Here is a 12,077-nt window from a genome sequence, read left to right on the forward strand (position 1 = left end):
CAAGAATGTTAATTTTATTTTTACACTGCACGGGCCATGTTCTGTCTCAATTGTTGCAATAAATATTGGCACTTTCTATATCACTGCTTCTATCTCATTTATAAATGCTTTATAAGGCATAGATAGTCCTCACTTTAGATGGGCTCACACAAAATACTTAACTAACAAGTAGTAACTACCTTAATAAATCATTCATTGAGTATGAATAAGTATTTATAAGACATTTAACACACTCACTAACCATGTACAAATGTCCGCATAAATATACATCCAAGTGGTTTGTATATGGTGTTTACTTAGACTTTCTAAATGATCGTATGAACCATTAACAACTCATAAATAACTGGTTTGTAAATTGATATAATACCTATTTATAAATGTTGAATCTATCATTTACAAAGTGTGAGAATACAATCATTAAGCACATTAAAGATTAGGTTATCAATGGGCAATAAAACGCTTATGACTGTGTTTACAAACGCTTATTCATGTATTATTAATGCTATATAAATGATGAATATATGATGAAGTAAGTACTTAATTGCTATATAAATGATTAATTCATTATGAATTAAGTACTTACTAATGCTTAACTAATTGAAAATCGTGTATAGTTGAAAGGTTTATAACTGTGTTTACTAATGCTTAGTAATGTATGAATAATGCTATACAAATGATGAATTAATGATGAATTAAGTGTTTTTACTAATGCTTAACTAATACTTAATAGTGTATAGTTTCAACATTTATAACCGTGTTTACTAATGCTTAGTAATGTATGAATAATGCTTTACTAATGATGAATTCATGATGAATTAAGCATTTACTAATGCTTAACTAATGCTTTATAGTGTATAGTTAATATAAAGTGCTACCAAAATATTTGAAGAACTTTGACACACAAGAAAACGTTATGTAGAAACATGTGAGGAACACGGAGAACCATTCAGTCAATAAAATGGTTCTTTAAGTGCTGTGGCATATCCACCCAGAAATACCCTCTACCCATTTACAAACATTCTGAATTGGTCTATATGGGCTGTGGACATTTCCCAAACTCAAACCCTCAAGACTCCTGAGACCAAGTCAAACCAGCATGGCTGTGAATGTACTTACTTGCTGTACTCGTCGCGGTCGCTGATGACACCTGTTAGGTAGTACGTCGCTGCAGGGAGCTTCCAGTAGAACTGCTCATCCCAGTCGTTGACATAGTCTGTTACCATGCAATCAGACAGGGTCAGGTGAGACGACCTACAGCAGTAGTACTTCCAACTGAAATTATAGGGGAAATGTCATCAAACACACGCACGCATGTGCACACACACACACGCCTGTTTGTATTATTATAGTACTTCAACGTTCAAGGACATCAACATTGTTTTGCCAATTTTAAAACTACCCTAATGCTGCGTTCACACTGGCAGATATAAAAGATTCAAAGTTACAAAGCTACACTGCATATGGGTGGCTTTGAAACCAGCTCAACTTTTGTGTAGCTGTTGTAGCTTTTGTAGCAGCTACAAACATTGGATGTATTTCTGTATCTTCATGGCTGGCTTCCATTGAAGTTGAATGGTAGCCTGTATCTTTGTAGCTGCCAGTGTGAACGCAGCATATAGCCTGACTTACAGTATTCTTACAGTTAATCAGAAAATAGCTGATCTACAATTTCACAACACAGTCCACACCAATGATTTGCAACGCGTCAAAACCGTTGCAGCGGTCTGAATTACCCCGTTGCAGTCGGTACATGCCGTCTCATTGCATCACAAGTGATTCCACTTGTTCAATTACAAGAAAAACGTTTCTGAAACTATCAAGTTTAACCAATCCTAGCGTGTACAGCTCGTTTTGAGGCAATCACAAGCACAGATGTTGATGCATTAAGTTTTAATCAGTTTTGAACGATTTTGTATATATATAGAGACATATTTTATTGGGTTTAACGTTAAAGTGCAAGTTAGACCATGACCAAAGTGATTTCCTTGCCAGATGCACACAGCCCCAGTGTGCGTCCATGAACTTCAGTCAGAACACAGAAGTTGAAATGTTGTTATTCGCCTCGACGCTGGTCTACGCTGGCCACCTGGAGTTATGACTACCATCGGTGATAACCGTGGATTGCTCTGGATTCCGGAACCTCCAATCTACGTTGCCTAGGACAACGGCGGATGGCTCCACCAGGCCAAGGTCATTGACGGCTCCCTGAAGTGAAAACAATCCACCCACCTGTGTATCAGACTGTAAACAAACCACCCAATATGAAGAACATTGGTCTCCCTCGAGACCAGAAGAGAATTTTCATTACAGACTACGGTCGCATTAGACTGAGCTAATTCCTAGGTTATCAGACGTAAACAACCAAACAATGGCAGAGTTTTGGACGGAGAAGAAAGAAGACCTGCTAATCATCCTTTTTTGTAAGATGTTTATATAAAGGGCTACTCCACCAAAGTCACCTAAAATAAAGCTGAACGTCGTATCTTGGAGAAACAGGGCTACGATACGTTTTCTCTCTCTCACACACGACACTTGCACATACAAAAGCGAGAGTCTGTATTTTTGAGGGGTACCAACCACTCCATCAAGTGAAGGAGTGTGTTTGTATGTCCGTATGAGCATGGCCTCAACAGTTGGAGGCCGTGCTCATACGGCCTCAACAGTTGGAGGCCGTGCCCCAATTTTTCACATTGGCCATTATATCTATAGTCATGTGATCAATAACTCAACATGTCCCTCTCACCATCATTGTGCTCTATCGCCCCCAAGAGACATTTGGGAACTTCCTGGAAGAACTAGATTCTCTGATCAGCTCCTTTCTGGAAGATGGCACTTTACATTACATTACATTGCAGTCATTTAGCAGACGCTTTTATCCAAAGCGACTTATATACAATATATAATATACAATATACAATAAGTGCATTCAACATAGGTAGGGAACGAAACTACTAATCACCAGTAGTTTTAAAACAAGCAACTAAGAGTGTACCTAGCGCTAAGGTAAAAGTGCAATATATCAGCTACCTACTTTCCTAAACAGATGAGACAAATACGAAAATCAAATGAGCAAGAGATAAAACAAATAAGTGTATCAAATAAACAAGATCCAATAAAACAATAAAACAAGAGTTCGGACAACTAGTTACCAACAAGTAGGCAAGGCGAAGAGGAAGGATAGTGTTTCCTGAAGAGGTGGGTTTTCAGCCTGCGGTGAAAGATGGGCAGTGACTCTGCTGTCCTGACATCAGTGGGGAGTTCATTCCACCACTGTGGGGCCAGAACAGAAAAAAGCTGTGACCGTGTAGATCGGCCAGAAGGACCACTGAACGACGAGGCAACCAGTCGCCCCGTGGCGGCAAACCGAAGTGGTCGGGCAGGGGTGTAAGCATTGACCATAGCCTGGAGGTAAGAAGGAGCTGTTCCTTTCACTGCCCTATAGGCTAGCACCAGGGTTTTAAACTGGATGCGAGCCGCTACCGGGAGCCAGTGTAGAGAACGGAGAAGGATAGTTGTGTGGGAGAACTTGGGGCGGTTGAACACCAGACGAGCCGCAAGGAGGAAGTTGCAGTAGTCCAGGCAAGAGATGACAAGAGCCTGGATGAGCACCGTGGCTGCCTTCTTCTTGAGAAAGGGGCAAATGCTCCTGATGTTGTAGAGGAGGAATCTGCAGGACCGTGTCACTGATGTGATGTTTGCCGAGAACGACAGTTGGTCGTCCAGGGTCACACCCAGATTCCTTGCAGTCCGAGTTGACGGCACCACAGCATTATCAATGGTGATGGCCATGTCTCGGTGCGGACAGCCCTTCCCCGAGAGGAACATCAACTCGGTCTTGTCCAGGTTGAGCTTCAGGTGGTGCGTCGACATCCACTCCGAGATGTCAGCCAGACAAGCAGCAATGCATGCCTCCTCTTATGTGTCAGAGGGGGGAAATGACAGGATCAGCTGGGTGTCATCGGCATAGCAGTGGTAGGTAAAGTCATGGGTTTGGATAACAGCACCAAGAGATGTAGTGTAGAGAGAGAAAAGAAGAGGACCCAGAACCGAGCCTTGGGGAACCCCAGTAGTGAGTGTGGTTCTGACACAGATCCTCTCAGCATCACCTGGTAGGAGCGACCCGTCAGGTAGGATACAAACAGGGAGAGTGCAGAGCCTGAGACACCCATCCCCTCAAGGGTGGAGAGGAGGATCTGATGGTTCACCGTGCCGAACGCTGCAGACAGGTCCAGGAGTATCAGGACGGAGGAGAGAGAGTTCGCTATAGCGGCATGAAGCTACAGGAGGGCAGTCTCGGTTGAGTGACCCACTTTGAACCAAGACTGGTGGGAGTCCAGGAGGTTGTTCTGGTGGAGTTATGAGGACAGTTGCACTCCCCTCATTCTACTGGGTGACTTCAACATACCTACTGCAGAGAAGTATTCTCCTGTTACGTTCTGTAGAGATGATGGCGGACCAAGTATGAACATAGAAGGCAAATTAAATATGGTTTCCAGTTCATAACCAAGTGGACCGGGTTGGCTCATCGCAAAGACCCCCCCCTCCCCCTTTGGACACAGAGCTCTAAAGGATCCTGTGTGCTTTGAGATAAGGGGGGAGCTTTATTGCTCAAAGGAATGTCGTCAGAGACTTTCTCTCTCTCTCTCTCTCTCTGTCTTGCTAGAAGAAAGGGAACCGGAGACTTTTACGACATGTTGGAATGTCGTCACCAAGCTCACAGTGTCACAACCAGGCTCACTGAGCACCATACAACAAGCGAATGTGAATAAACTGTTTACGTGTCATGTTTTGTCACTTTAAAATATATAATTATTGTCCTGTACTAGGACTACAACAATGAACAATAGTAGGCCTATTACAAAAGAAAACACCCTCAACAAAGCTTGTATTATGCCGGACAAAAGAAATAAGAATACACACACTAACCATGTCAGATAGTGTCCTTACAGACAATTGGCTGTTACTAAATTGCTAATCTCTCAAGAACAGATTCTGAACTTTTGTGCTTTTAAATGTGATGCTTCTCTTGTAAATTAGGCTTCAATGCTTACCGGCTTCCTAGTTGATATAATGCTGTCATGTTTAATATCTAGACAATTCTTAATTCATTGTGATTCCAAATATCCAGTCAAATGTATTAATAGAAAGTCCCCCAAGATACTTAGCAGATAAGTTTAGTTTTTCATAATAGGAAGGGAGGTAGCCACTCACACAGCTGCCTCAAACACGCCTCCAGTGTGACAAGGAGGAGGACTCCTCCTCCTACCTATAAAGGAAATGGGGAAACCCTACTTCGCTCTCTCTTCCACCGCGCTCTCGATGACCAGAGGGTCGACTCTTGCTTGAGTCCCCTCTTTCTGCTCTCTCCGGGGTGACAAATCCCCCACGCCTCTCTCCTGACGTCAAAGCAGCAACAGAAGGTCCGACGAGAAGTCCCTTCCCCCTTTCTACACCCTGTTCTATGCAACTGCACGGACACTAGCTATCCATGCTAGCCAACGCCTCAGGTCCTCCCCACGAGAAGAACCACGGGCCTACGTCCAGCCAAAGCCAGATGCACTGCTCCTGCCGAAAGCTGCTCCGCTCCCCCTAACACGTGGGCCAAAAGCCACACAATACTGTCTCCTCAATCCGAGTTGAGTGGAGACTGAGGATGCTCTCCAGCCAAAGCCAGATGCACTGCTCCTGCCGAAAGCTGCTCCGCTCCCTCTAACACGTGGGCCAAAAGCCACACAATACTGTCTCCTCAATCCGAGTTGAGTGGAGACTGAGGATGCTCTCCAGCCAAAACCAGATCTCCTCTCATTCATTCCAATGGACAGGCGAGCATGATGCATTTCACATGTGGTGTGGCAACTGAGTGTAGTTTTGAGGGTAGATTAGCTATTTTGACCATTGATCTTTCTCTTTTCTTTATGACTTTAATCCCTTCTTCTCCTTTAGTATATTAAAATGTGGCCATTTGATCTGATCAGATTGTAGATCTGTTATGTGTATATTGTTGAGATTTTAACCGGTTTCATCATCTTATGAAGTATTGATCTATTGTTCTTTTCCCCATTTCATTGGTTGTTTTATTATCCTAGGATTTATCTTAATAAACACATTATTTTGATATAAACGGAGGTCCTTTTCCAAATGATTTCAAAGCAAATATTTCCAATCAATCCCTAACCAGAACCCATGCATCATACTGTGTCAAAGATTCTTGCGTAGCCTTTTTCATGGTTGTGTGGAGGTGCAAATTAAGGGCACAATTCCTTAATTTTTGGTGAAAATTGATATTTTGATTTTTCAGAAAATATTTTCAATATTTTCATAATTATCATTATTATTTCCCATAATTATTACGCCATGTCCGCTACAGTTCCTTCTGTCTTCATTTGACCTCTCCCTGTCTCCTTCTCTGCTCCCACTCAGAGAGCTAGTATTGTATTGGACCTCGTGTTCTCCAGATCCTGCTCTTCCTCTAACCTCTTTGTTACCCCTCTACATACCTCTGATCACCACTTCATAACGTCTCCCTCTCTCTCTCTACTCTCCCACCTAAACCTACTCACCCTCAGACCGTCACCACTCGACGTAACCTAAGGTTCCTAACCCCCTCCACTCTCTCGACCTCTATACTCTCATCTCTATCCTCCCAGGATTTCTTTCCCTCCCTCTCATCTGACGCCGTAACCTCATCCTTTCTATCCACTATCTCATCTGCGTACTTTGACTATCACTGTCCTCATTCTCCCAGGCCAGCACGCCCATGTCTGCAGGCTCTCTGGTTATCTGAAACCCTCAGAGCTGAGCTAACACTTCTCATGGCAGCTGAAAGGAAGTGGCGCGAGACGGACCTCTCACACTTTCATTCACTCCTTACTGCCTGCTCCCTCTCACAATCCTTTTGAATTATGTTCTGTTCGCTGATGACTCAAATTTATTCTGCCAAGGGAACAATCTGGAAGAAATTCTGAAGACAATGGAAAGGGAACTAAACATAATAAAAAACTGGTTTGATATAAACAAATTATCCTTGAAAACAAAACGTATGATATTTGGAAACCAAAAAATCGATAATGAAGTCACATGGAGGATAAATTATATTACTATAGAAAGAGTATATGAATATGAATGTCTTGGTGTGTTGGAAATCTCACATAAATCATGTCAAAAGGAAAATGTCTAAAACCATTGCTATATTAGGGGTGCTCCTTCCATTCCGAAATCTCACTACTCCGACTAGTGGCATCCGCGTGCGGTTAGTGTTAGGGTTAGGGTTAGGTATAGGGTTAGTAACCGTCGGAAAGGCGACATGTCGGAAAGCCGACATGTAACCGCTATATTATATAGATCAAAATAAATCTTAAACCAAAACTCATTATACTTACTGTATCGTTCCCTTATAGTTCAATACGTGACATACTGTGTGGAGGTATTGGCAAACACTTACAAAACCAACATTAATCCAATTTTTTTTTTACAGAAAAGAGATCAAAGACACCCAATATGATCTTAGAAACACTGGTATGTTTGAAACAACATGGGCAAGAACAAATACCAAACAACATTGTGTATCTGTGGAAGGGGTAAGTTTGTGGAGCTGTTGTGAAAAGGAATTAAGGAGGTGTAGTTTGATCTATGTGTTTAAAAAAATATTTAAAAACAAGACAATGAACGAGTATAAAGAGGTATTATGATCGTGTATTATTATAATTATTATATAATATATTATGGATCATGAAGCACAGAGAAAACTAGAAAAAATGCTTCTCGGAGCACAGGTCTCCGCCAGGTCAGGTACGTTATTGTGGCCTCCTGGTGGCGCTATAACAGGCCAATGTGAAAAGGGTGCCATTTCTTCCTCGGCCTAGTGGGAATGTGCGTGTGAAATTTCACGGAAATCGCAAGCTGCGTTCATGATTTGAGGCATTTTGTTCAAAACGGATCAATCCTGCAAACTTTGGAAAAATCGGACAGATCTGGGTTGATCACATGACTATAGAGATAATTTGTATCGATTTGTATGATGTTTGGATAAAATCTGTAGGAGTAAATGGGTTTTGCACAAATCGGCCTCCTGGTGGCGCTCTAATAGGGCTATGTGAAAAATGTGGGGCAGAGGTTCTGAATTGGCATCCAGGGAGTGTATGTGCACAGTTTCGGAGCGAGCGGGCCAACGTGTCGGAGATTAGCCGCTCGCAGACGAACGGTCACACGGACGGACACATGGACGGACGGACGGACGGACGGACAGGGGGTAAAACATACTATAAAATAGAGATACAAAAATGGGAATAATAAAATAAATAAATAAATAAAACACAAATATTAATACAAAAATAAAGAATACAATTTAAAAAATCATGTATTCACATGTATAACAATACATGTGATCATGAATTGATCATAAATATATTTAAATATATTAAAGGTGCTATAGTCAACATTTTCATAAAAACGGACGCTAAAAAATAACGTTACATTTGTATTCAAAGGTTTTGAACAGAGAATCTCCGTTCTATGATTTCGATTCAATGGAATGCGGCTTTAGCCCCACCCCCTATACATAAGAGATGGAGTGAACGCCCACAATTCAACGTCACAGCCCCATTTGAGCCAGAGACAGAGACACAGACACAGGCAGTTTTGTCAACTTGTGTGCTCCTCGCTCCCAGCAGAGAGCAATTTGTTCCGTATTTTCATAAACATCCCCCCTGTTCATCAACATTGAATTCAACAGTAATGAACAAAATACAACACCCAACACAAGGAGAAGGCCAGAAAGTTTGTCGTAGGACCCAGGTTGGACCTCCAACGCCATTATGTTCAGTCTTCTGGCTGCACGGTCGTGGTAAACGGAAGAGTCGCCCCAAAACACGTCACCCCCATTTCTTTCGCAGACAAGCGGTTCTTGTATTCTTGTATTTGTTTTACTGAGGATAAGGTTTTGTTTTACTGAGGATAAGGTTAGAAGTATAGTTTTACTGAGGTTATGTTTAGGAATAAAATTAGGTTTTGGCACCGTGAGGTAACGTTTAGGAATAAGGTTAGGTTTTGTTTGTTTAGGCATAAATTACTGGGGTTACGTTTATAAATACCAGGTGAATACCGGCGGATTTGCCCCGGGGCGACTGTGTTTTGGGCCGAGCGTTCTGGTATATGGTAGCCACTGCAGTGGCGCTGACGTTCATCTCCGTTGCAGCGAGTGAACCTACGTGCAGACTTCTGACTATTACTATGAAGCACCCACTACTGTAGTAGTAGCCCCACGGGTTAAAAATGCAAGAGTTAGAGAAGCACCACTTAGCTTTTATTTATGAAAACCCTGTCCGAGTGTCCGGTGTATTAAAGAAAGCCTCTGCGCTTTATTAACCCCCCCCCCCCCACACCGAAGGTGTCGCACGCCTAAAATAGCAGACCTACAAGCTGACAACGCGTCGTGAATGTGACACATTGTGAGCTTGTAGGTCTTCTATGTTTTTAAAACATAATAAATTAAAAAATAGCATACATGATTAAATTTATATAATATAATAATACAGTCCAGATCCAGGGTCTTCAACGTTTTTCAGGTCAAGCACCCCTTAGCTGAGAGAGAGATCAAGCATGCAGGGACCCCAGTACATAGGCTATTGTATAAAACTGTGTTACAGATTAATCTTTCTTTCGTTTATGCTGTTTTTGTAACCTCAAGAGGACACATATGGAACCATATGGACACCGACGTCAAATAGGGCGCTACATTCGCCTATAATAAACGTCAGAAAAGATCAGCATTCTACACCTACTGTTGGTGTCAATATAAAAAAAAAACCTGCTGGTAACTAAATAACAAACAGTCCCTAACAGCATATATTTCCACTATAAATGAGGGGATGAATACGTATAATACTCCCCCCCACACACTCAATTACATACAGTACATTTTATTATTTTTTTAACCTTTATTTAACCAGTAAAAACACGTTGAGACACAGTCTCTTTTTCAAGTGTGAACTGGCCAAGATACAGCGTTAAAATTACACAGTCTAAGCTTAACATACCAATACAAAAACAAACAACAAAATAGTCATCCAAGATACATCACAAATACATAAGATAACTCCAAATGCTACACTTTATACAATAGAAAAAAGCCAGTAATCAAACAAAAAATAATAATACACACAGTGTACAACCAATACACATAACCAAAAACCTTCCGCTAGGCTACTAAACCTCCGGACAGGTGCAGGTGTTTGTGAATAAAACTAAGGTGATTCTTTTGAAGCTTCTCAAGGGAATTACAGCAGCCAATTTGAGTTTAGTCTGGAGATCATTCCACAACCAAGGGCCTAAGAAAGAAAGAAATTTTTTACCTCCCTCAGATGAAAATGAAGGTACTTCACAGCGTAACCAAGCATTTGATCTGAGATTTAAGCCATTTCTAACCAAATTGAATTTGGAGGTAATGTAGTAGGGGAGCTCACCAAGAATAGCTTTATAAATGAAATTATACCAATGTTGCAACCTGCACGTAGTCAAAGAGGACCAATCAACTGCAGCATACAACGTGCAATGGTGAGTTCTAAAAGGAGAATTCGTTATGAATCTCAATGCAGCATGATACAGGGGATCCAGCTTGGTCAATGTGGAGGCACAACACCGAAGCCGGTGACAAGCAAACCTGTAAATATTGTCCCCATAATCCAGCTGGGACAAAAACAGACCAGTGACCAATTTTTTGCGAGCAGTGCAGGCAAAACAAGCCTTCATTCTATAGAAAAAACTTAGAGTAAATTTCAGCTTCTTACTCAAGGCATCAATATGGAATTTAAAATTTAGATGTTTGTCCAACCAGAACCCAAGGTATTTATAGCGATCGACCCACTCAATTAGGCTGCCATCTAAAGTGGGGATGCATAAGGGGATTGGACAAACTCGTGGAGTGAACATCATTGCCTTAGTTTTGTTACCATTTATCATCAATTTGCTTTTTTTCAATTCCTGCTGCAAAGAAATGAAATCCAAAGACAAATTTGTTACAGCCATGTCTAGCGTGGGCGCACAGGAGTACAGAACCGTGTCATCCGCGTACATATGGTACCTAGAGTACTTTGACTGACTGCAGATGTTATTCACATATAAAAGAAAAAGTAAAGGACCTAATATAGAACCCTGGGGGACTCCCTTCTCCATGGCTACTTGATCGGACACTATGTCACCCAATTTCACACATTGTGTGCGGCCGATCAAATAGCTGGTGAACCAGCTAGTCACATTTTGGCCCATGCCTATATTGGAAAGAATCTTTAACAGTATCGGGAGATCAACAGTGTCAAAAGCCTTGGATAAATCAATAAACAGGGCAGCGCATACATGTGACTTATCCCAGGCAGCCTTAATGTCATCCAAGACAGTAAGGCAAGCTGTGACAGTACTGTGTTTTGATCTGAACCCAGATTGCATGGTATTTAAGATTTGATGTTGATCAAGAAATCTGTTTACTTGGGCTGATATCTGGGCTTCTAGGATCTTTGCTAAGGCCGAAAGATTAGATATTGGCCTGTAGTTAGCGACAGATTGAAAATATCAGTTATAGGTTGTGCTATAACTGACGCAGCTAATCTCAGCAGATAAGGATCAAGACCATCTGGGCCAGGGGACTTTTTGGGGTCCAGAGAGGACAACGAACTGAGAACATCGGAGGCCAGGATAGAGAAGAAGTCAAAATTTAAACAAGCGTTTACATTGCCATTTGCTGGTAAGAATGCCACTTCCTGAGCCCCTTGTTGAGAGGAGGAGGCATTTTGTGCATCAAAAATATGCCCAGCCCTTTTGAAATGGTCATTAAAAACATTTGACATACATTTTTTGTCACTAATGAAAGAATCCCCAACTCGCAACTTTGGCGGGGGACCAGCAGCTCCCCTCTGCTGGAGGGATTTAACTGCTTTCCAGAAATTTGCATGATTGCTGGATGTATCGGAAGTTAAAGATAAATAATACTGTGATTTCAGCTTTCTGAGGAGAGCAGTACATTTATTTCTGAGGATACGAAAGAGAAGCCAATCATTTGGGGACTGTGTCCTTCTGGCAAGTGCCCA

The 12,077-nt window shown here is 41.8% G+C and overlaps 1 protein-coding gene across 1 annotated transcript in view; it reads right to left on the reverse strand.

Moving 5' to 3' along the window:
• LOC308081523 (hemagglutinin/amebocyte aggregation factor-like) overlaps positions 1–12,077 on the reverse strand; it is a gene marked incomplete at its 3' end in the record, with an annotated part of 102,700 nt that overhangs the window by 14,411 nt on the left and 76,212 nt on the right. The window contains exon 4 of the mRNA XM_080457894.1: positions 1,117–1,272. Within this exon, the coding sequence (XP_080314020.1) occupies positions 1,117–1,272 (156 nt within the window). The remainder of the gene's footprint in view (positions 1–1,116; positions 1,273–12,077) is intronic.

This window comes from Gymnoscopelus braueri, assembly GCF_963280865.1.
Source record: "Gymnoscopelus braueri genome assembly, contig: SCAFFOLD_102, whole genome shotgun sequence".
Lineage (NCBI taxonomy): Eukaryota > Metazoa > Chordata > Actinopteri > Myctophiformes > Myctophidae > Gymnoscopelus > Gymnoscopelus braueri.